Source organism: Balaenoptera physalus, assembly GCF_965194825.1.
Source record: "Balaenoptera physalus genome assembly, chromosome: 4".
Taxonomy (NCBI): Eukaryota; Metazoa; Chordata; class Mammalia; order Artiodactyla; family Balaenopteridae; genus Balaenoptera; species Balaenoptera physalus.
The window spans coordinates 50020089-50045892 of NC_138891.1; the positions used below are offsets into that span (position 1 = coordinate 50020089).

Here is a 25804-nt window from a genome sequence, read left to right on the forward strand (position 1 = left end):
CATTTCATCTGCCACAGCAAAGTGACCTTGGTTCAAAAATTGTCTACATGTTTCTAAATATGTAGAAGAGGATACCCTGAAAATGTGAAAGTTAATGTTTAAAGCCTCATGGGTTGATCCATGACTGAGGAACTCCAAAACGGTGAGTTTGTAGAAACATACATTTGGAGCTTCAAATATTTATCTACCTAGCTGGTAAAGTGGAAGGTCTGGTCAACCCCAGAATACTTCCTTGGAAGTGTCTGATTATATTTGCTTTAAAATATAATTTGGTTTAGGGCAGTGAAACTATTCTGTATGAGACTGTAATGGTGGGTACATGTCACTATACATTTGCCAAAACCCAAAGAATGTAAAACACAAAGAAGTGAACCAACCCTAAGGTAACCCGTGGCCTTTCAGTAATAGTGAGGTGTCAGTGTAGGTTCATCATTGTAACAAATATGAGACTCTGGTGCAGGATGTTGATAGTGGGGAGGCTATGCATGTGTGTGGGAGAGGTATATGTGAATTCTTTGTACTGTCTACTCAATTTTGCTGTGAACATAAAATTGCTCTAAAAAATAAAGTCTATTAAAAAAAAATAAGAACAGTATGGAGGTTCCCTAAAAAACTAAAAATAGAACTACCACACGACCCAGCAATCCTACTACTGGGCATATACCCTGAGAAAACCATGATTCAAAAAGAGCCATGTGCCACAATGTTCATTGCAGCTCTATTTACAATAGCCAGGACATGGAAGCAACCTAAGTGTCCATCGACAGATGAATGGATAAAGAAGTTGTGGCACATATATACAATGGAATATTACTCAGCCATAAAAAGAAACAAAATTGAGTTATTTGTAGTGAGGTGGATGGACCTAGAGTCTGTCATACGGAGTGAAGCAAGTCAGAAGAAGAAGAACAAATACCGTATGCTAACACATATATGTGGAATCTAAAAAAAAAAAAAAAAAAAGTTCTGAAGAACCTAGGGGCAGGACAGGAATAAAGACACAGATGTAGAGAATGGACTTGAGGACATGGGGAGGGGGAAGGGTAAGCTGGGACGAAGTGAGAGAGTGGCATGGACTTATATAATAATACCAAATGTAAAATAGATAGCTAGTGGGAAGCAGCCACATAGCACAGGGAGATCAGCTCGGTGCTTTGTGACCACCTAGAGGGGTGGGATAGGGAGGAGATATGGGGATATATGTATATGTACAGCTGATTCACTTTGTTATAAAGCAGAAACTAACACACCCTTGTAAAGCAATTATACTCCAATAAAGATGTTAAAAAAATATATATATATAATTATAAAATATACCTATATAAAATTTGGGACATTCAAAAGATAACAGGCACAACATTAAAAATTGCCTTCATCCATTCAGGCTGCTATAACAGAATACTATAATCTGGGTGGCTTATAAACAGAAATTTATTTCTCACAGTTCTGGAGGCAGGGAAGTTCAAGATCAAGGCACTAGCAGATTCAGTGTCTGGTGAGGACTTGCTTCCTGGTTCATAGATGGCCTTTGTCTCACTGTGTCCTATGTGGAGGAAAGGCTGAGGGAGCTCTCTGCGGTCTCTATTCTAAGGGTACTCATTCCATACATGAGGGCTCCACACTCATGACCTAAATCACCTCCAAAACGCCCCACCTCCAAATACCATCGCTTTGGGGATTGGGTTTCAACATATGAATTTTGAGGGGAGACATTCAGTCTATAGCACCGGGCTATAATTTTTTTTTTAAGAAAATTTGGGCACTAATAGATGTCGTGATAAGTAAATAAGCACTTTCTCACAGGTGTAAAGATGAAAAGAAACTAGGGAAGCCAAGTGGAGCCCAGAACTGTAACATTCAGGTGTGGCAGATGCCAGTGACTCATGGTCCTCCCCAGGGGCCTTCATGACATAGGGACATTTCTGTAGACTTGGGAATAATTTACATTTTAGGTAAAAATTTGGTAGACCGATTAAAAATAATAAATTACCATGTCAGAAGTGTAACAAAATTTTTTAGATTACATTCAATCTCTCTGGCATTGCAAAAAGAAAGAAAGCCAGATTCAAGCACCATGGAATCCAGAACAGGTATGGTACCAAGGAGGGCTTTAATGGTAAATTAGATGAGACTTGTCTCCGATGCCTCATTTCTTCAACTCCATTGGCCCAATAGACTTAAGTCCCCCACTCACTTCACTGAACACATGAATAAAAGTGAAAAAAATCCAGCTGTGTTGTTGCAGACCATGGACCCTACACAGCCTCGTAGAAATATGCCTATGCCTGGCAAACCTGGTAGTCCAGAAGAAAGGCATTTGTGTCGATTATCTAGTGGAATGATATTAGAAAGTAATCACATGGCCTCAACAGTTCTTGCTGCCTTACCCATATCCCCTTTCTGAGTTCACCTGCAACCATAGAGGTCATTTCCCATCTCAAGCACCTGCATTTCTCTGCTTCAGACTGAAGACTTTCTCCCGCACCGTAGGAGCTTGTTGAATCTAGCTCCGGCATAACCCAGATGCAAGGGAGAACTGTGCCCTCCACCAGTGGCTGACAGAAATCAATGGGTAAATGGCCAGCTCTGTGTCTTTCACTGGGACAATTATGAGGTGTGTACTACAGGTTTTCTTAGAGGGTCCTCAGAAGGTTGTCCATAGTGGTAACTCACAGATTAGCTCACCCCTTATTGGCTTTTTTCCCTTCCTGGCCTCACTTACCCATTCCCTCATGTGGGCTTCCTGGGATCACCTCCCAAATAAATTACCTTCATTCAAGTCCTTGTCTCAGGCCTGCTTTGGAGGAATCCCAAAGTAGGATAGTCTCATCCACTTTTGGTGAGTAATCTCCATGGCACTTCCCTATGGTGACATGTGTGAAGTAGCGGGGTGGTCAGCCCCTAGGCAATGCTTGCTCTGGAGGGATTCTGCACTACTCCTTTTCTTCCTTCTCCTTCCTCCAGATTTGTTTCAGGCATCACATAAAATGCAAGATGAGCACTATATGTCACAGCTTCAAAGATTCTGTCTCACTCATAGGTAAGTTCAGACTTCTACCAGACACTGTCGATTCATGACACAAATCAAAGTTCAACAGTGTTTCAAAAGGAAACACCACGTTGTGTCCCACACCGTTCTCTTGTGTAAGGGACGAGGTGAAAAAAGGTGGCTGTGCGCCAAATCTCAGGTGCGGAGGGCCTGAGGTTCTAAGCCAAGGAGCAGCGTCCTCGCCAGAGATGCAAGCCCACAGCTGACACACCTGGCCTGAGTTCTTTCTTGGCAGCTCACCCTGGCTGGCAGGCATCTGGCAAATATTTTTATCCTGATTCTGACTGGTCACTACTCTGAGGCCACTATCAGAGAGGAAATTATATTGACCTCAGAGAAACAGTGAAAATAAATCCACATTAAAAACTTTAAAAAAATGTATATGAATGGTGAAAGCCAGTGACAGGTGACCTGTGGACTTGAATTTCGAAGTTGATCAGTAGCTTTAGGCCTGGAAAAGAAGTTAAAGAAGTGACTGTTTATTTAAATACCATTATATTTTTAGTTTTGGAACCATATGAATGTATTAACTCTTTTAAAAATTAAATCAAATATGCACACGAGAAAGAAAGAAAATCACTACTTTGAAAAGCAGAACATTTTCTTCCTGATTTCCTTTTTTTATTTTCAAACATAGTTGTAGTTATCTCATTTTTTTTTAAAGTAACTATTGAGGATGAAGAAGCTAAAGTGACCTGTTTGACTAACACTCATTTAATATTTAAAATTATTCAAAAGATGTTAAGAAAATATAAGACAAAATTTTACCCCTTTTTATTATAATGGTCCCTTTTTCTGATCACTAGGTTCTAGATAAAATTATGAATGCTTGTGTCTATGTATGTTTGGATATAACTTGGTCATTTGTTCTAGTTAGACACATGATGTCAGCCTGTATTCACTTTAATTAGATGTATTTTGGGCCATTAGGAAGATTTTCCTCCTCTTTTCTGTTTTAATCTTATCAACTAAATAGGAATATTTTTCCAAAAATTTAACATTTGGGAGCATACATGCATTTGTACTTCTGGAAATATAAACATCAAAATAAGTTGTAATAAAAGAAGTTGGTATTTCTGGAATCTTGCAAAACTGGTTTAATTTTATTAGTGTTGCTTGTAGTGTGGTATGGTATTACCTGTGGACTCTCCAACAAATTCCAAAGGCACACGGAGTTCTACAGTTGTATCTGGGTACTTACAATGGAGGGGTTTTTGTGTAACTGAAATCTTGCTGTAGTTAGTCTTCCCAAGTGTTGGGAAAATACAAAAGGTGTTCATCGTGTTCAAGAAGAATTCAAATAGTTAACACAAAGTAGATATTTGTTGACATATCTATCCGGTTTTTTTTTAGAACTCCATCAGTGGCGAGAGATATTGATGATAAATCCAATGATGGCCGTGAACCCTTTATTGACAGCATCAGGGCATCAGAGGATTCCACTGGTTCCCTCACCATTTGAACCTCCAAGTGTGGATAGGTATTTCTCTTCAATACGATATTCCAGTCAAAGGAGAAAATGGATATTATGAAGGTTTCAAATGCTGTTAACCCCATTGTTGTTTTATTGTCTAATGTTATTTCAGGGAACTGTGGTGCAGTAAATCTGCCGGCCACATCTTCAGCAAACTTCTCATCACTTCCCCTTTGAGGCCTGCTTGACATCCTCACTCAGCAAATAGCTAACGAGCACTTTCTATGTGACAGGCATTGCATAGGTGCAAATGTGGATGTAGTCTGCTAGGGCTGCGGTAGCAAAATACCACAGACTGGGTGGCTTAATTTTATTTCTCACAGTTCTGGAGGCTGAAAGTCCTAGATCAAGGTACTGGCAGGTTCTGTTTCTCCTGAGGCTTCTCTCCTTGGCTTGCAGACTTGGCTGCCTTTTTCTCTGTGTCTTCACATGCTTTTTTCTCTGTGTGCAAGCACTTCTGGTGTCTCTTCCTCTTCTTATAAGAACACCAGTCCTACTGGGGCTCCACCCTTATGACTTCATTTAACTTTAATTACCCCCTTAAAGGCCCTAGCTCCAAAGACAATCACATGGCAGGGCAGGGGTTAGGAACACAATTCAGTCCATAACAATTGGGTATCCTGGATTTCCTGTGATAGAGCAATTCTTTCTTTGCAATAAAAGTGAAGTTATCAGTATTTTGGTTGCACACTCTGGCAGTTTCCTGTCTTCCCTTCTTTTGAATATATTGATACAGTCTGACATTCCGAGGAGAAAGAAAAATTCAGTATTTATGCTTGTTCATGGAGCATGAACAATAGAGTTGGACTTCTAGAGACCACTGAAGTTTGGAGAAATAAATTGTCCGCCCAGGTAGTCACTGATCCTAGATGGCAAAACTCAAGCCACAGTATGTTTATCAAATGAGAAAAGAATGTTGTGGTCAAGAATGGAAAATCAGACATTGGTACTGATTTGATTGGATCTTTTTTTTTTCCCTGACATCCCTAAACCTTCCCTTTCCTGCTTTCTCCGTTGTGTTGGCAGCTGAGTTAGTCCTTCCTTAGTAGAGCCCTTCCTCCTAAGCTTTCTCATCATATTTCTACTTAAGCCAATAGAGACTGCAGGACTTTTGTACTTCATTTTGGGAAGAGATGATAGAATCCCATATGGCAATAAAAAAAAAATCTCACTGCCTATGCAATGGAAATTTTGTACAATTCCTTTTTCATTTTACCTAATTTGTATCTTTTTCCCTAGAGATTTATTGCCTCCCACTGTAGCTCCAACTGACCCAAGACTGTTTTGTGTTCCTTCCCAATTTGGATCCTCTGCTCTACCAAATGCAAATATGCTGAACGTGCTGTCCAGTCGTGTCTACTCAGGTATGAGCAACAGATGGCTCTCGTCTGTGGAGCCGCTGTGAACTGGATTGCTGCATTAAGCTTGCCATCAAGTTTACTGCCAAATTTTAGAGGCAGAACTGTATGGTGATTATACTTGTAGTTTCTACAATTATTACATAGGTTTAAATCATGGTTCCACCACTGTGTAACCAAGTGTAAGTCGCTTAACTCCTCCAACCATCAATTTACTGATGTATAACATGAAAATCTGCAATTACTATCTGTCTTATCTTACACGCAGGAACTGATGAGGTCATGAGGAGATGAGGTCTGAGAGTTAAAGGCCCTGGGGCAGTTTACGTATGGCCTGATAGGTCATAGTGAGGACCTGCCTTTTATTCTGGGGAAGAGGGAAAGCTTTTGAGGAGTTTGAGCAAAGGAATGACATGGTCTGACTTACATTTTACCAGGATCACTCTGGCTGCTGTGTTGGGGACAAACTTGATAGGATTAAAGTTCTGGAGTTAAACTGATGGGAGTTAATGGGCTATTAGAGTAGTCAAAAGATTATGATGGATTGGCTCTGCGTGGTGACAGTAGGAATAGTAAGAAGTGGCTGGATTCTGTAAATACTTTGAAGGTAGAAACAACAAGATTTTCTCAGAGTTTAGATAGGAGATGTAAAAAGAGGAGAGGTGTTAAGGATGACATCAAAAATTTTGGCTGAGAAATGGGAAAGGTGGAGTTGCTCTTCACTGAGTTGAGGAAGACCATGAAAGCAAGAGTTCTTGGGGCGGGAGAGATATCATAGGCATTTGAGATGCCTAATACACAATCAATGGGGGATGTCTGGAAGGCAGCTGAAGTCCAGGGAGGACTTCTGGAGACAACCTGGAGATATAATTTTGGAAGTCATCGGGCTATATGAGACTAGATGAGATCATCCATAGAGTGAGTTAAAAGGATGAGTTAGAAGTTAAAAGGATGATCCCTGGGACATACCAACAGGGTCCAGAAGATGAACGGAGATACAGAAAAAGCAACCACTGAGGTGGGAGGAAACCCAGGAGAGGACAGAGGCCTGGAAACCAAGGGAAGAAAGTGTTTTAAGGAAAGAGTGAGCAACTGTGTCAAGTATGCCACTCAAAGATCAAATAAGATGAGGACCAAGAATATATGATTAGATATAGCTTTGTGGAGGGCATTGATCTCGAAAAGAGCAATTTCAGCAGAGTGGTGTCAGTAAAAACATGAGTGTAGGGGCTCAAGAAGGAATAAGAGGTGATAATTTCCTCACAATATTGAAGATCAGATTGATGCATCTTATCTCCCCAAAACTATATTCAGTGAGTTTCTGTTTGTCCCTGCTCCCCAATTCCAACAACTCTTAATATTGAGTTAGCCGAAAAGTTCATTCGAGTTTTCCATGTTACAGGAAAACCCAAATGAACTTTTTGACCAACCCACTAGATATGAACAATGTGAGTGAAAAGCCTGAGACAGAAAGAAATATGATTGGTGCCAGGGCCAGTGAAGACACCGGCCTGCCTGGATTTAGGCATGTTGTCTGCCACAGTGCATGTGGATCCACCTCGATGAGATTGAGCAGGGGCCAGGTCTGAAACTAGACACACCCACTGGAGTGTGACAGGCCCATCAGCTGAACCTGGATGGTAGCCCCATCTGGCAGCAAGAACCCGGTAAATCTATAGCTCGAAGTTACAGGCAGCAATTAAGCAGACCAGTGAAATAGCTGCATTGCTGACTCAGAAAGAGCATCTTAGTGATGAAGAATCCAGAAACTGCCAATAGTTGGATACAAACAGGCAGGTTGACAACCTGTCCCAGGAACAGAGGCCAGTCTCCCACCTCAAGGCTGACATGTAAGAGAGTAAGCAAGGGCAAAGTAGGGCCTCAGTCCTATAGAAACTGAGCTACTAAGTAAGTTAGCAAAATAGGAATTAAGACAGGGATCTGTTTCAAAACTTGGGATGTTAGGTAGGGAGTGGATTATTACAACAGGACTAGCACTAAGTTTGATGTCAACTATTTGGGAAAGAGAAAGAAACTTGAAATAGGTTTGATGAGTCCACATTTCATAGGGTGCTAAAATCCAGGTAATGAGAATTGTGCCCTCTACACTGGTCTTCTCACATGGACATTCTCTGCATCCTTGGGCATTACCCCATGGGTTGGCAGTCTTATGCATGCCAGCTGTCTCAAGGAGAATATCTCAAAGGCCCTCAACTATAAAAACATGGAGCTTTAGAGTCAGAAGGATTTTTTTAGGTCATGTCATCTAACCTCTGAATTTTACAACTGAGAATCTCATAAAAATAGATAATAGTATGGTGTATTTCAAGATAGGTTATTATTAATAGGAGTTTAACGAGCTCTGCTAGCTTGGTACAAGGCAAGTATAAAAACAGTTCTAGCCTTCATGATACTTGTTGGGGAGAACAGATTTACACATGTAAAACTATCATTGAACAAAACTCTGTGTAATAAGTATAATTTGTGCATCTGTTATTGTTATAGTGTGGTCTGTAGACCTATGCTGGTCTGAGAAGTGTTTGTACAAATAAATGCATAAACAGAGAGTAAGGCTTAGAAACTTTCACAGCAACTTGACAGGGTAATTTTATGTCTATTAATCTAATCATTTTAAATTGTGCTTGTACTTGTTCTTGCTTTCATTTCAATTTTCTAAAATGTCATTTTATGTATTTTTTGAAAGTATTGGTCCATGATGGGTTGGAAATTTTAAAAGAAAAAAATAGTCCTTCACCAAGGGATGGTTTGAGAAGCACCAGCATAGACTCTAAGTGCATTAGGAGTCCAGAGAAAGAAAAAATCAATATAAGCATGAAGATACCAGGCAAGAATAGAGCCTTGAATTCTGACGATGCTGTCATTATCTTAAGACATATTCGAAGGTTGACACAAGAATGTAATTGCTGTTCAACTCCATTGAAATTGTTTTGTAAAAAGTATTTTCCTCAGCTACACCCAAAAGTCCACGTAGAGAACTTCATATTTTATCCACTTAAATCACTGTATTTATATAATTCCAGGGATTTCAGTGCATAAAGAAGCACTTAGTTACTTTTTTTTTTAAGGTCAGCTAATTCTTTTCTTCCAAAAAAAAAATGTTATCAATATTTACTTAAAAAGCAAGCGATCAAGAGATCCACAGTTAATTTCATCTTTTTCCTTTTGAAGTATGGTAGGGAAACATTGCCAGTCATGAGACCCATACTTAAAGGAAAAAAATTATCTGGGGAATTCCCTGGCAGTCCAGTGGTTTGAACTCGGTGCTTTCACTGCCAGGGCCCTGGGGTCAATCCCTGGTCAGGGAAATAAGATCCCGCAAGCCGCAAGGCACAGCCATAAAAAAGAAAAAAATTATCTGGTGTTATCATGCCATCACCAAAGTGACTCTAAGATTCTGAACAGCCATGAACTGATGCCATTTCCAACACTGTGCTCAGGTGGTGGTGTTTTGCAGATACTGTTTTAAATCATTATATTTTCTTTTATTATTTTCAAGTGGATATTGTTAATTTGTTTGTGGGGTGGGATGGTGGTTTTCTTGTTTAAGGTTGGGACATTTTGCCACCCGAATCCATAAAGGCAATGGCTAGAAGGAATGAAATGATTCAAAGGCAGCATACTGCCAGGTAATGTAACAATGTTGTTTTATTTTCTATTCATTCACTTGTTTGTTTATTCATTTGTTATATATATACTTCTCTATATATTCATTTATTGTATTTGTGTATTGTTTTTGTATATATTGTTATATTTGTGTATATGTATTCACTGATTTTATATATATATATATATATATATATATGTATATATACACACACTGATTACTTTCAAAAAGTATTCCAGGAATATTACAAAAAGAAACATATACAAACATGTACACAGGTTGTTTAAGGATAAAAACAAGATTAGAAATTACACAGTGAAGCTAAGTCTACAGATCACAGTAGCTTGTCAATGTCTCATAATTAAAATGCCTAGCTGTGATTCCTTTGAAATTCATACTGGCATTTCTGTCTTAAATGACTTCAGTTCTGCCCAAAGATAGGAGCCAAGCTTGCCATTCCCACTTCAAACTATGCCATTAGAGCCCAGACAGCCCCATGTCAACCTAAAAGTGGCCTTCAACAACCAGGAGAAAGAAACACACAGCAATGATGACTAGGGTATTGCTGTGGGCAAGAGAAAGCATCAGTCAGCTTTTTCATCGCTGAACATTAAGGGGTCCAGGTGATGACCAATAAGCAAAGTAAAGTAAGCAAAAACACCAGCAAGTCTTCCCCCCTCCTCCCTTCCCCCACCCTTAAATTACAACTGGCATTAATTTTAACAGTTGAGACTTCTGTGTTTCTTGAGTCTCACTAAAATTGTACTGTTAAGGTTTAAAAACTTCTTCCCAAAACTTTAATTTCTTTGAGGGTTAATCCCTGGCAAGAAACTATGCTGTGCTGCATTCTCCCCATCCCTGCTAAGATTACCACATCCATTAGAGACAACGCTCTAAAGACTGGCCTCGGACTTCCATTGTGAGATTCAGCCAAACCCTTCACCTCTGATCTTACTCCAAACTCTCCCTCCCAGTGGCTCTCTGGGGGATTCGTGTTTACACCTAACAGACTTCAGATAAGTAGCATAAGGACTCACAAGAAAAGCAGAGGTGCTACAATAGGGAAGGCAGAGGGCCATTAAAATGATATTTCTAATGGTTCTCTTGGGTTTATAAAATATATTGTTTTGTTTTTAGGATGGAAATGGAAATGCATGCCATTTACCAACAAAGGAGAACAGAAAAAGTTAATTGCAAGGGCCTAGCAGGCCTAGGGATACCATTCCTCTGTGGCTTCAGTATCCCAGCTGGCCCAGCCACCGACCATGGCAGGAGCGTGCTCCCTGCCAGTGACCTGCGTGCTCACAGAAGCGCCCTGAGAAAGCTTCAGGGAAACCCCATGCTAGTGGCAACTGGTCCGCGCTTTCTAGACAGCTGGGGGCAGAAATGTCGTCGTCTCAGGAGAGGTACAGGGAATCAGAAAGTTCTAGACAGTGACACTGAGAGTTCTAAAAGTCGAGTAGAAGAAAAGCCCCTGTGCCAAACCCATGCAATTCCCTGTGAAGAGAATGAGTATGCAAAAGACCCAGAAAAAGACACTCTCAACAACCACAAGTTGGGTGAAACCAAAGAAAAGCCATCTACAGCTCTTGCTCACACCTTTGGAGAGCTGGAGCGCAGCCATAGAAAACCCTGGGGAGCTTGTGGCACTCCCCTGGAAGAAAAGGCCTGGGACAATGGGAAAGAGAAGGCTTCAGAGCAGGTTTTGGCAGCCTGTGGTGAAAAGAATGGGGTTTACGCTCCAGTTCCTCGACCATCTCTGCCAGGTAGGTGTCCAGGGGCTAATCCTCATGAACCGCAGGTCATCAAGTCCCTGAAGTTATTACATAGTGAGCTGTAACCACTGTGTTTCTTTTTATCCTCCTTTTCCTTAATCCTACTTAGAATTAGCACCTCTCGAAACATTTATTACATTAGTTCCAATCAGCCATAGCAGTGCAATGTATCTCTGTTTATATATTGCTATATAGAGAATTTTCAGCAAAGGCTAGGAAGGTAAATATGAGGAAGGATGGGAAAGCCTACCAGAATTTTTAATTAAAATTTTATTTTAATTTAATCTAATCTCTTCAACACAAAACAGAGGGGCTTCTTGCTTAAAAGTATGAATTCAATCTTCCCTGTATTTAAGTGTAGAAAAAATAAACAATTAAACAGAAGCTCTTTCAGTGCTCACTACTGCTATGATACTCTCTAACCTAAAACTATTAACACACTACCCCCCGCCCCAAAAAGACACACTGAATAGTTTTCAAGAACTTCTTTAGGTAAAAAATATTTTAAAACTGGAACTTCTTTAGATAAAGATATTTTAAAACACAGGGATTTGGGTATGTGTAATCTAGCCACCATACCAACTGCTTCCCTGACAAAATAGTAATTTGCCATTTTGATGAAGATGTAGCTAAATTCTCACATGGCTTAGAGACCATGATAAATCATGTAACATCATAGAACATGGTAGTATTAATCTGGAGAATGAAATCCACAGGGTATTTCTATTGGAATCTGAGAGAAGCTGGAACTTTGTTTTTATTTATGATAAGGTTGTCATTAAAGATCCTTTAGAGGAAGAAAATAAAGGAGGTAGCTAAGCTTTTTTAGAAATCATCTCTCAGTAACTCTATCTTTGAAGGGGGTTACTTGTAGATCTATGTAAAGGGACTGCTCTCTGGTAATAGAACATGAGGAAATTAATGTAACTATACATAAAACTGTACTCTTAACTTCCCCCTTTCCCTTTTCCCACAAAATAATTTTCTTTCTGTTTTGAAGGAACACATGTGCTTCTTACAATCAAGGAAAATCTATCTTTGGATGAAGATATTCAGAAATGGACCGTGAATGACGTGTACAACTTCGTTAGTGGCCTTCCAGGTTGTTCAGACTATGCTCAGGTGATGCAACATTTAAGTATTTTCTTAAAAGTTAGACACTCTGAAATATAATTCCTTCATAATGAGTTCTGTCGAACTTGATTTTGACCCCAGAGAGCATTCCTAATAATCTCTCCCTTTGTATGTCATTGGCTCCCCTGGAACAGAAGCTTCTGATTGGTGGAGCTTGGGTCATGGGCCCACACCCCAGCCTCAGGGGAGGCTGGGAAAGCCAGTGTCTGGCTTTAGTTTCTGTCCCATCAAGGCTCCTGAGATGTGGAATTCTCCCAAAATTAGGAGGTTCAGAAGCCAAACATCCAAGAAGAATGAGAGATGTCTACTATATTCCCTACTCATCCATTTAGCAAACATTTGGAGGCATGTACTTCTGTATCAGAAGTTTTAGGCTACTCATGATACATAACAGAAATACATACTTTATTCTAAAAAGGACAAGAAGGATATACATCTGAAAAGCAGGAAATTAACTATTTTAGAATTCCATTTTTATGCTGGGGCAAGATATAAAAATGCCTACACACATAATTTAATCTGGTAGATAAATACTATTTTTTAAATTATAATGAACTATCAGGACAGTTGAAAAGTAAAACTAGCCTCACTTATATGGGAAAATTGGAGATAAAAATGGTGGGTTGCCAAGTTTTTGAAGTTTATGTCAGTGCTACATTTTCATGCATATAGTTTACTTTTTCAGGTGATTTAATAACACAATTCCAAGCAACAATGTGCCTACTAAATCTGGTATCACTATCTTTGGTTTATATTTTAAAGTAAAAGAAAGCAAGAAAAGGACATTATGATTTAACTACATCATAATTAACTGATGTTAGAGATAATTCTTTTCAGATCTCATTTTGTGATATTTTCTTCAGTGTAATGCTGTTAATTTTTTTAAAATTTTCATTTCTTTCTTCCTTCCTTCCTTCCTTCCTTCCTTTCTTTCTTTCTTTCTTTTCCTTTCTCTTTTTCTTCCTTTGTTCTTTTTATTGGATCAATGGAAAAGTCATATAGAGTAGTGATTAAGAGTATGGCTTATGAAACCAGAAAGTACAAGTTCAAGTCCTGGCTTTTCCACTTTCTGGACATGTGACCTAGGACAAATTGCCTCCCTCCTTGGTGTCTCAGTTTTTTCATCTGTAAAATGAGGATAATAGTATAATACATTTTCAAAGGATTGTTGTAAGCATAAATGAGTGCCTGGCACTCAGTAGATTCTAATTTCATCATTACCTCAGAGGCTTCTAGAGAAAGCAGAATCTCAAGTTACTTATGAGGCAAGTTGTATTCTTCACGTCACCTACTTTGTCTTTTTGCATACCTGCTAAAAAAATTTGTTCTATTTTTTCCTATTCAGTGAGTATAACCTTATTATTTTATTACTAGTCATTAACAATGAGTAAGTCACTTTTTAAATGTATCTATGCCACTTTTCAAGTGGTACAATGAAGTTACCAAATCCTGATAACCAGAAAGAAGCAACCCAGTGTATAACGAACATTTGATTACTGACTTCTGATGGATTGAATTTGTTTGAACTCACTATTTTTAATCAGTCAGTGATTCACAGTCATAAAAATGCAGTTTATAATAACCACTCTTGTAATAAATAATGTTACATGCATTTCATACTTTATAATCCCAAATGTCCCCTTATGGGTATAAAGAAGTCACATAAACACGAAGACCCCAAACTTTGCTGACTCATTATCTCTTACCAACAGGATGTGGGTGCTTCCTTCCCCACCCCAAGAAGTGGTACAGTTATTTCTAGGTGTTTCTCAAATGTGTTTAGGATCAAGTCCTGCTCTTGTTTCCTCACTAAAGTCAGTTCCCCTCCTAGCAATTGCTGGTGACTCAACAGCAAGGATGCCACTACTCTGCTGGGCATGACCAGGCTGTGCTCAGTGACGGTGTTCTGTACAGAAATGGGGAGAACGCCCCTGGACGCAGCTGGGGGACGTCTGAGCGCAGCAAGCTCCGAAGCAGCACTGCTTGTGCACAACTCTCACAGGGACCCTTGTCTGCAATGTGCCATCCGCTTTTACTCACAGCCCCTGGGACTACTCAGGACCACACCCCTGTCCCCTTCTCTGTCCTCTTCTTCCTCACCTCTGCCTTAGGTGCAACAGCCTCCAACCACCCACCTTCTGCAGGTAGAGAAAGGAAATTCAGGAAAAAATAACCGCAGTGAAAACCCAAAGCCCCTTGCAAATGAAATCTTTTAAATAGATGTGAAGAGAGGATGGGTGGTTCAGCCATTTAGGGACATCCAGGATACCCTGTAACACATTTTTTGTGTTCAAAGTCAATGTCTAGTTCAAATAAGTCAGCAGTTAAAGTATTCTCTCTAAAAATAACTGAAATTATTAAAAATACATGCATATTTATATCATGCACTTGGCCCAAACTGCTCTCATGAGAATGAAGTGAGGATATCTTCTGAGTGACAGAGGCATGTTCTGCATCTTTGCCTCAGGCCCAGGGTCCATCCACCATGACTGAAGGTTAGTCCCTCATGCATTTCAGGCATTGGGTGCCAACCTACCTTTGTGTGAAAATTTACCTCTGTGATTTCTCCTTCTTTGGATGCTCTCTCATGGTCCCTTCACTGCTCACTGGAATCCCTACAAAGGAAAGAGAAATTAGGTAAATTTTCTACCATAAATATAGGTAACTATTTTCATCAGCACTCCTTTTTCTGATTGGCAGTGGGGTTAAGCAGGGGAAATTCTGGATCAGAATCATGAACTATACATTATTTTACAAGTTCTCTAACAGGCAAGCTATGCTTTTTGGCAACTCACTTAACCTTTTCTATGTTGGTTCTCTCATTTATAAAAAATCATAGTAATAGCGCCTACTCTTTATTGGCAACAGACTATGTGCCAGGCACAGTACTAAGTAAATTATTTAGATTGTCTCTTAAATTTAATCTACACCATACTTCTGCAAAGGAGATATTAACTCTATTTTGCAGCTGAGTAAAGCTGAACTTCAAGGTGGCTAGAGGACTGCTTAAAAAAATGTGTGTGTGACTACAAATCTAGCTCTTTCCGTTATAATTACTCTACATTGAGGATATTGGGCCACATGATTTTCGGCCAAGGGTACCTGGGGCCCTAGGAATTCTCAAAGGTGGTAGAAGGTATGCTTAAGTTATTCAAGATATTTCAAAACAACAAACAACCTAAGAAATATCATAAATTTCCCCAATATAAGGCTACATAGACTAACCCAAACTGTCCACTTTTCTGCTTTGGCCCAAATTAAGTTATTTATATTAGCCATTCTACAATTTGATCAGTTAAAATAGGAAAAGAAATAATTACTTAATAAATATAGTTTGTAAATAACTAAAATCTGTTAGAACACAAAGTTCCTGGTACAGAAGTTTCCCAAGAAGAATCTAATTTTCTGCTGGTCCTGAGGCATGCCCTCCAAGGCACGAAACACACAGTGGAAATGGGACAAATATGGTTCCTCTTCTCACGGAGCTTGTAGTCCAGAAGAGGGGCACCGTAAGGGATTCCACATGGGCATGACCATGCTGGAGAGGGCAGCTACAGGGCATGGTAGGAACACATAGGAGGGCCTTACGGTTTCCTAGAGGAAGAGGCATCGAAAGTGAGACCTGACAGTGAGGAGTTTACCACCTGAGGGGGAACAAGCTGAGAGGGAGGCAAAGGAGGAATTTCCAGGTGAGGACCAGAAGCCAGAGAGAACTGAACATGGTTGGGATTTGAGAATAATTTTTAGTGGCCAGAGGGCCAGGGCCAAGGTGAGGATGGCAGGATAGGGGACTGAAGAGGGAGAAGGGGCCAGGCCACAGAGACTTGAAGGATTGTGACTTCATCCCGGAAACAGTCTAGGTTTTAAGGAGGAGTGGCGTGCTTAGCTTTATGTTTCGGAAAGGTCGCGCAAGTTGCTTTTATGAAAATAGGTTAAAAGAGGCAAGACTAGTGGGGAAGCCTTCTCGGATGAACAATAATGGAGTTGGATCCAGGGTAGAAGCAGTGGGGTGGACAGATAAGAATTCTACCTAAGAGGTAGAATTGGCACGATTCAGCTTCTAAGTTAAAGATATACATTAGGGAGTCTTCAATATACAGAGACACTCACTGAAGCCAAGAGAGAGACTGAGATGAATCCGGAAGACCAAAGAGGACCTGGGTCAGAAGCCTAAGGGTCTCTAACACATAAGGATGGACAAAGAAACAGTAGTCACAAAGGTGACAGCAAAAGAGAGGGCAGAGGGTACCCAGGAGGGAGAAGCCTCAGGAAGGCAAGGGAAGTGCATTTTCTTGAAGGAGTAGTCAACAATGTCAAATGCAGCCAGGAGTGTTAGAAATATGAGGACTGAAAAATATCTACATGTTTGGTAGAGTCACCAGGGACCCAGAGGAGAGCAGGTTTAATGGACTTTTGAGGGTGGAAGTCAGACTCCTTGAGACTGAGGAATGACTGGGAAGTAAGAACATGGGGACAGGGAGCATCAAAACTCTTGAGAAATTGGGCTGTGAAGGGGATGAGAGACGTGGGGCAGGATATAGAGATGGAGTGAGGAAGTGTTTCTGTATTTTCATCATTATTGCTTGTATAATGATGGTGGAGACTTGCTTAAATTCCACTGGGAAAGAGCCAGCCAAAGAGAAGAGACTGACGATGAGACAGGGGAGTATCTATTGTGCGGGGCCTGGAGGTGGGAAGGGTGCAGACACTTAGCCTATGTGGAGAGAGTGCCTTTAAAGAGTGAGGGACCACTCTCCCCCTGTATCAGCACAGAGGAAGAAAATGTAAGCTTTTAGGTTGATTTGCGCAGAATTAGAGGAAGTTCTTATCTACTGGTTTGTTTGTTTGTTTTAATTAGGAAGTTACATGATCTGCTGAAAATGAGGGGATTCTGTGGGATCTAAAGTTTGAGTGTGAAGAAAGCTTGAAATAGAAAGAAAAGAAAGCTCATCAATGTATGTAAGATTGCCAGGCAGTTTGAAGTTGGAGACCATAACGTTACAGTACTACCAGTCAGCCTAGTTTTTTCTGCCCATCCCCTTATCTGCCCGGAAACTTTGTCCACCAGCAGCCTTCCTAGTTTCTGGAAGAATGGAAGGCATGGTGACATCCACTACACAATCAGAACAAATACGTCCAGCGTGACAGCTCTCACCTGAGTTTTCCTCTTCTCCCTTTACCACTCTTCTAAGGCAGTGGACAGAGGCACTGAGTCTGTAAAGGTGAGAGTCTGAAATTTGCCTGAAATGGTTTTTACCCACACCCCTTCACTCATACTATTTGTCCATTCATTGATTTGTCCAGCAAGGATTATTGCATATCTTCTGTCATGGGCCAGGCACTGCATTACAGGTACATTGGTGAGTAAAACATGGGCTTGCCCTCAAATAATAACTATTCCAGGTTGGAATTGCATTCTATATACAGAGAATTAAAATGTACTCCAAGGGTTGTTAAAGACTACAAACAACATGCTGTTGGAGCACAGAAAAGAGGGTAACTGAAAATAAGAAATGTTATGATTTTTGTGTCATCCTCAAGCAGTCTTAATGTTTCCTCCAAAACTAAAAATCTATATATAAAACAAGGTCTTTAAAAAAAGACATTTAAACAAAGCTGACATCTTTTGTGTTTAATAAGGTGTTTAAAGATCATGCAATTGATGGAGAAACTTTGCCATTACTCACAGAGGGGCATCTTCGAAGCACTATGGGCTTAAAGCTGGGGCCGGCACTAAAGATCCAATCGCAGGTAGGGTGATTTTTCGTAACTAAACTTGTTAATGGTATGAAGCTTAAGAGAAATATGTTACCTTTATCTTGTAACATTAACAATACCTATTTAACCTCTTTATTAAGCTTTTTCCCTCTGTGGTTGGGGACATGATAGAAGTGAGGGAACCTGAAAACTTTGGACGGGGCATTGGTACACATTCCTAGTTTTGGTTGGGAAGGCACAAAGCAGTGGTGTGCTGGCCAGTGTTTAACAACCTGCTGTCTTTAAAAATGAACCCCGATTCGTAGCATTTGTCATTTCCTGTGGTGTCAATACTCCCACCACGGCTGACAAACTCGACATGCAGCGTCACTGAATACAGAATTGGGAAGAGATGCACCGCAGCTCCCCATTTCAGACTGTCTTCACCATGTGGATAGCACAAGTGTAAACAACCTCAAGAGCAGAGATAATAATAAACAATTATAGTAAAATAAGTAGGTAAAAATAATTAAGTGATAAGTTTGGGGCATTTAATACTTTAGTTTGCAATATAATATATCTAATTGTAACTTTATATAATTTAATTTTTAATAGTGGCATTTTTAGCAATCAGCTTGCAAATTTCCTAAAAATATAACAATTGGTCTCAAGAGCTGGAACAAGCCAGCTCCAGAGCACCGCTTCTCATCACCACCTCGCTCCACTGCTTCATTCTGGTCTAAGGCACTATCTTCTCTCGTTGGATTACTGCATTAGCCTTCTAACTCTTCTCCCTGCTCTGCCCTTGCCCACCCAGAGCCTGTTCACACAGCAGCAAAGAATGATTCTTCTAATACATGAGACACATCATGTCACTCTTCTGCTCAAGTGTCTGCAGTAGCTCCCCATTTCTTTCAAAGTCCAAGTCAGAGTCCTATATTATTTGCACTCCTCCCCACCCATCACCACCCTTGCCTTCCTGACCTCATCTTCTAAGTCTCTCCCTGCCAGTTACTGCTTTTGTCAACTCACCTCTGGATGCTGTTTGAACATCTAGACAGGTTCCACCTTCACACTGTTCCCTCTGCCTGCGATGCTCTTCCCCCAACATCCTCATGCTTTGCTCCCTCATCTATTCATCTTTGCTCCACCATACCATCTCAATGAGGTTTGCTTGGTTCACCTTACTTAAAGTTGCACACGGCCCAGCCCCCATACATACTACTGCTATACCTTTTTCTGGTCTTCTCTTTTTCCCCATAGCACCCATCACGTTCAATCACACAATATAATTTATTTGTTATATTTATTTTTTATTTCCCTCTGCCCCCACTAGAATGTAAGCTCCATTAGAGCAGAGATCTTTATCTGCTTTGTTGACAGATATAACCTTAGAACATGCAAAACCCATAATAGGTCAACAGTTATTTGTTGAAAGAGTGAGTTTCCTAAAAGTCAAACCAAGAAGCCTCAACTAATTCTTTCAGAATTTATACAGTACTTATTCACAATACATGCTTAGACCAGGAGCTGAGTTTCCAGAATGTCCTTCAAAAACCTTTTTTTTTTTCCTAAACTTTTCAGGGTAAAGAAGTTCTTTATTTCTAATGCAAATACTTCAGTGTTTCCATTGATGTTCTTTTTTTCAACTTCTTATTTTGGAATAACTTTAGATACAGAAAAGTTGCCAAGATAGTACAGAGAATTCACCTAGCTTTTCCTAATGTTAACATAATACATAACAGGGCACATTTGTCAAAACTAAGAAATTAACGTTGGTACAATATAATATTCACTTTTAAATGATTTATTTTTCTTTAGTGAGGATACTATACCTCTTGGAATACTTACAATAACACTGCAGTTTTTTCTCAAATCTGATTTTCTTTGGCTTTGGTTTATCACTTCCATTGCACTTTTTGTTCTGCTTTGTCCTTACAATGTGGCCAACCCCAAGTTATTCTTAATCTTCTCCTCACTTGCTGTTAGCATTCTTATGCTCCTATCTGATATATATAAGTGCTTCCGTGCAGCCCAGCTGAGCTATTATATCCCAGGCCCCATCTGCCAGCATAACAGGACAGGACTCCCACAGAAACTGGGGGTGGGGGGGAGGTGGAGGGGGAAGGTCCAGCTGGTGCCAGATGTTCAACCAAGCAGAATAGTTGTAGAGTCCTTGGGATTGGGAATTTCCAGGGGTCCAATTGAAGCAGGAAAATTGGAAGGTTCTGAGTAACATCTGAAAGTCCCAGAAGGTGAGCAGGCAGGAGTTCATCAGTGGATAACAAAATCTCAATCTCCAAAATGGGAATCAAGGGCAAAATTCCATTACAGCAAGAACTGCTAAGAAGAAGGAAACCTACCCTACAGAACAGAAACGTAGAAGGTAGACCTGGACTGAGCACACAAGGAAAGGGGTAGGAGAAGAAAAAGTTACTGGAATTTGAGAAAGATATTATTAGAATGGAGGGAGCTGGGGGTTTGAGCTGTAACAATGTGAACAATATAGAAATCTCCTGGGTCCCACTCGGCATCAGGTTTGTGTAGGAGCCCGCTGGTTAGTACTAGTACATAAGGCAGCGCAGCCTTATTTATGTCTCAACACTAAGCCCACTGAAGGCCAGTTGTGTGCTAAGGTTCTAAAGAATTCCAGCCTCACCTGGAGGAGGATGGGCTGGGTGTTGGTGAAGGTGAAGTAGGGTGTCTGTGGGAACCCTTGTGGGACCACTGGGAAAGGAAGAGCTAGAGTGAAATAATTGTGTGTGCACATGAACCACAGCAGAACCAAGAACAGGAACTGGTAAGCTCCTACCACCTTGATACCCAGTTTTACAATGTAAACACTATGATTCTAAAAGAAAAAGCCCACCACATCCTAGAATTGTGTCCTTCTAGATGTCCCATGCCTGAAATTACCTCAGCCTCCCTGTCACCTGTGGCTTAGCAGAGTATGCTGAGTTATTGAAAGAATTCATAGATTTAATTACTATATTTTGTCTTCTAAGGTATCTCAGCATATGGAAAGTATATTCTACAAGAAAAGTCTTTCACTTCCTACCCACACGAAACAAGCATTCGATCAACCAAAAGATACAAACCCTCTTTTGGGTTTTAATTCCTGGAGTGATACACTGGACGTTCCTTGTTCCCAGGATATGATCATTCCTAAAAGAACTGAGCGAGATACTATGAGAAATTAAAACCCTCACGGAGCAAGAACAGTCTTAATCGGTTTTCTGAAAAGTCTGGGATATTCTGAAGGGTGTGTGGGAGTTTCCCAGGACCAGATGGCGGCTCAGAGGGAGAGAAAGCCCACCCTCCTGAGCTGTCTGGGAGGAGGCCTTGCCCAGGCTTCCCGAAGTGACCTCATCACAAAGTGGCTGGAGGCATATCCTTGGAAGCAAATGCTAAATGAAGGATAGAATTTGCAAACATCAAATTTGTATATATAAAGAGGTCTATTTCTTTTCTTTTTCTTCCAGTTTTATTGAGATACTATTGACATAACAGCACTGCATAAGTTTCAGGTGTACCACATAATGATATGACTTGAATACATCATGAAACAGCTATCACAATAAGTTTAGTGAATATCCGTCATCTCTTATAGATACAAAATGAAAGAAACAAAGTTTTTCCTTGTGATGAGAACTCTTAGGATTTACTCACTTAACAGCTTTCATATATAACGTACAGCAGTGTTCATTCTATTTATCATGTGGTACATTGCATCCCTAGTACTTATTTATCTTACAGCTGGAAGTTTGTACCCTTTGATGACCTTCATTAAAGAGGTCTATTTCTGATTTTCAAAAAAAAAAAAGCCATAGTTGGATGTTTCCACGAGGATATCTGTGCAGAAGCCAGAAGAGCTGACACTGAAAAACAGAGCTCCTAACCTGTCTTCGCTGGCTTCCCATCCCGCAGCCCGGTGAGAGACAGAGGCAACCCAGTGGAGCCAGAAGGAGGAAGAAGAGAAAGTGAAGTACGAAATAGAGAAGCAGAGGAGCTGAGCACAAGGCCCCGCCTTTTCTCATTGCAGGCTTTCAGCCTGAAGGAAGCTGGAGAAAGGATCGGGCAGAAGCTCTAACCTTAAAGTTCAGAGTTCAACTGTTACTCAGCATTTTCCTTCTCATATGAAACCATGTTATGGCTAAAAACAACTGGAGGACTCCTTATGGCCTGAGAGGGAGAGGAAAGGGCATAGTGACCACCTCCTGTTTCACCCGAGAGGTGGGGAAGAGTTACCTCCTCAAAGCAGTACTGAACTGGCAAGATCGAGGGGAGACGACAGCAGCTTTCTTCTCGTACCCCGTGGAATCCCACTCTTTCAACTTCACATTTAACAGAAAGACTGTGAAAGGATCCGCAGGAAGCTGACAAGCGTTCGCTCAAGGAGGGCATTGGGTGACAGCGGTGTGAGGGAGACTTCTTACTGTATACCCTCTGGTACATTTTAAATTTTTAACTATGAGAATGTATTTTCTGTTTTTAAAATTTATATTTAAAAATAAACAAACTGGGACTTCCCTGGTGGTCCAGTGGTTAAGACTCTGAGCTTCCACAGCAGGGGGCACGGGTTCAATCCCTGGTCAGGGAACTAAGATCCCCCATGCCGTGGGGTGCGGCCAAAAAAATAGAAAAAATAAAAATATAAACTGTGGTAGGCAGCTTCTCAGATGGACGCCAATTACCCCTGCTTCCTGGTGTTCATACCTTGTGTGATTCCCGTCCCCTTTGGGGTGGGCTGCAGTTACGACTCCTTTCTAAGGGATAGAAGATGGAAGACATGACGGGGTGTCACTTCTGTGGCTTCTGTCTCAGGTCCTCTCTCTCATTCTCTTTGGATTGCTCGCTCTGGAGGAAGCCAGCTTTTCTGTGTCTCCAGGCGGACCTGTGGAGAGGACGGTGTGACTGAACTTGGCAGTAGATCTTTTGAGGCCTGCCAATAGCCACGTGACTCTTGCCCAAGTCAAGCCTTGAGATGACTACCAGCTCCTGCCCACAGCTTGATGGCAGCCTTGTGGCTGACCCTGAGCCAGAGGCCCCCAGCTCAGCCGCTCCTGGGTTCCTGAGCCACAGAAACTGGGGGATAATAAGTACGTGTTGTTTCCAGCCACTAATGGAATAATTTGTTTTGTAGCCATAGATTCCTAAAACAAACAAACAAATTGCATTGATAAACATAGATAGCGTGCTTCCCGTGTTCACTTTTTGATTTGGAAGATGGGCTTTTGAAGTCATTTCCCCACAAGCCATGCTAATTTAGTTGATCTTTGCTTTCTTTCATTTTTAATGTGAAAACAACAGGGTTTTTTCCTAACATAAAATTATATTATACTATCAAACATACTTGTGGACCAAAGAGGGAGTATTGGTAACTTTGAGGGGAGAGAAAGAGAGAGAGAGAAAGGCCCAGAGAGAGAAATAATCCTTTCAAATTTCAAAATTTTAAGAACTATTTTGTCACATGACCTTTCACCTGCTGTAATTCCCAGCATATAAAAGTTTCACAAGGTGCCAAACGTGAGTTAACGGATGTTATGGTGCGAGATAAAAAGAAAGTTTAATTAACACTTCTAGTGGCAAAGGGATCATGGGATTCAATCCATATGATGGCTTTTGAATGTCTTTTCCCTGCTAAATGAGTCAGTTGAGTTGGTAACTGATTCACTTGAACAGATGTGTCTCAATGTTGCTCTAAGGAAAATGCTCTTATGCCATCCTGGCATGTACTGTCACCAAAAAAAGCACTGTGCTTAATTTTAGAACCATGCATAGAAAGAGAACCATGTAAAGGAGGCTCTCCCCAGCTCTCAGCACTCTTCTTTGAAAGAAAAGGAGACTGAAGTTGCTTGTCCACACGAAGATTATTCTTTCCAGATTCATGACTCTAGGGTACCTTTTAACAAAAGACCCACTTTAGTAATCAAAATTATTTTGAAGGGTGAAAATTTTACTCATATTATCATATAGAAATAGTTTTTAACTCTTCTGCAAATTCAACTTTAGTCTTGATTGTACTGTGTACCCTTTGGGAGAATAAAATAAAGAACAGCAAAAACAACAACAAAATTCTCTCTCATGTTTGAAAAACAATCACAATAAAAATGTGTTTGCTAAATAGGCTCTTCTGACTTATGAAACATTCTGTTTAGACAAGGGGAATAAACATCCATACAGGGCTTCCCTGGTGGCGCAGTGGTTAAGAATCCACCTGCTAATGCAGGGGACATGGGTTCGAGCCCTGGTCCGGGAAGATCCCACATTTAAAAAAAAAAAAAAAAAAAAAAAATCCATACAATGGAGTACTATGCAACTGTTCCTCTATGGAAGTATTAAACAGCTATTAAAAAGCAATAATAGAATTCAAATATCACCACTTTGCACCCCTAAAAACTAAAGGACCTAAACAGTGATCATAAATGACTATTAACACCACAAAAAGAGAAACAACCAGACATTGTATGCCTCCTCATGGAAGCTTATAAAACTGTTATGAATGTAGCAAAATCCAAACTGGGGGAAACTGTATAGTAGAAATGACCTGATTTTCTTCAACAAATAAATTGCAAGGAAAAACAGAGAAAGGCAAAAGGGAAACCAGTAGATCAAAAGATACTAAAGATTTAAATCACCCAGATGTAAAAGTTTTAGAAACAGGCGGTGATGATGGTGGTGCTACATTGTGAATGTTATTATTGCCACTGAACCATACACTTAAAATTGGTTAAAATCACAACTTTTATGTTATATATATTTTACCACAATAAACTTTTTAAAGATTCATATCACCAATACAATTATTTGGATGCCTATTGAATATATTATTTAAAAAAAGAGAAATAATTGGGGAAATTTGAACATGATTGGTGATATTCACTTCTATTAAAGAATTATTGTCTGTTTTTTAGATGCAATAATAGTGACTTTTTTATTGTGGTAAGAACATTTAACGCGAAATCTTTCCTCTTAACAAATATTTATGTGCACGATACCATATGGTTAAGGCACAATGTTGTGTAGCAGATCTCTAGAACTTAGTCATCTTACCTAAGTTTTTTTTTTTTTTGAGTTCTTATCTCTAAGAGATGTATACTGAAATATGTACAGATAAAATGATATATATTGGATCTGGGATTTGATTTTACCTGACCTACAATCTAATAAATTATCCACTTATTATTTTATGGAGCCTGGCAGAATACTCAAGACCCTTGGGTCAGAGACAAAGAACTTTATCACTCATGACACAATAAGCAGCACAAACATCAGCATATCTGTGTTGGTTCCCTTTGCTCTCTGTGCCACCGGGGTAACACAGATGGACGGCTGCACATGCAGTGGGTTGCTTCACAGCTGTGGAACAGCTGTGTTTGGGGAACTCACTAGTCTTATTGCAAACAGTAAGAGCAAGAGCAACGACCTACTCTTTGTCCAGGGGTGGGAGTGGAGGGTGGAGGGGTGGGGAGGAGATGTTACCTCATTTCTTAAAGTTACTGAGTACACAATCAACCTTGAGAAATGGGCCTGGTAAAAGCAGTCAGGGTCTTGCCATCTTGGTCCATCCAGCAAGATCTGTAGGAACATAAGAGGCCCAAAGAAGAGTATCTCTCCCAACAATATCATGACATGAATTTGCTTCAAAAAATCCATTGAGAAATGAGGGTTTGGTAAGTCAGTGGGAGTATA

At 40.3% G+C, this 25804-nt stretch overlaps 2 protein-coding genes across 5 annotated transcripts in view; one reads left to right on the forward strand and one right to left on the reverse strand.

The window, feature by feature from the left end:
• LOC309659362 (uncharacterized protein) overlaps positions 1–25804 on the reverse strand; it is a 78088-nt gene that overhangs the window by 26468 nt on the left and 25816 nt on the right. For 2 of the 4 annotated variants that reach the window (XM_082459073.1, XM_082459068.1), the window contains 2 exons: positions 14952–15030; positions 14456–14553 (listed from right to left, as the gene is read on the reverse strand). In XM_082459073.1, coding sequence (XP_082315199.1) covers positions 15019–15030 — 12 coding nt within the window. In that variant the 3' untranslated portion in view covers positions 14456–14553; positions 14952–15018. Of the gene's footprint in view, positions 1–14455; positions 15031–25804 lie in introns of those variants that run through there. The other 2 variants (XM_082459072.1, XM_082459066.1) reach the window with 2 other exon arrangements.
• Positions 4403–24288, forward strand: SAMD7 (sterile alpha motif domain containing 7). The gene is made up of 7 exons (XM_082459085.1): positions 4403–4529; positions 5763–5887; positions 9450–9528; positions 10644–11272; positions 12282–12403; positions 18056–18166; positions 21118–24288. Exons 1-7 carry the CDS (start codon positions 4429–4431, stop codon positions 21310–21312), a joined length of 1362 nt encoding a protein of 453 aa, XP_082315211.1. The 5' UTR covers positions 4403–4428; the 3' UTR covers positions 21313–24288.

What these genes read in the sequence shown, in the direction of transcription:
- SAMD7 (XM_082459085.1), top strand. Translation starts at nt 4,429, where the DNA reads ATGATAAATCCAATGATGGCCGTGAACCCTTTATTGACAGCATCAGGG. An exon ending in GAACCTCCAAGTGTGGATAG is followed by an intron (nt 4,530 to 5,762) that starts GTATTTCTCTTC and finishes CTTTTTCCCTAG; the next exon opens with AGATTTATTGCCTCCCACTG. An exon ending in GTTGTTCAGACTATGCTCAG is followed by an intron (nt 12,404 to 18,055) that starts GTGATGCAACAT and finishes GTGTTTAATAAG; the next exon opens with GTGTTTAAAGATCATGCAAT.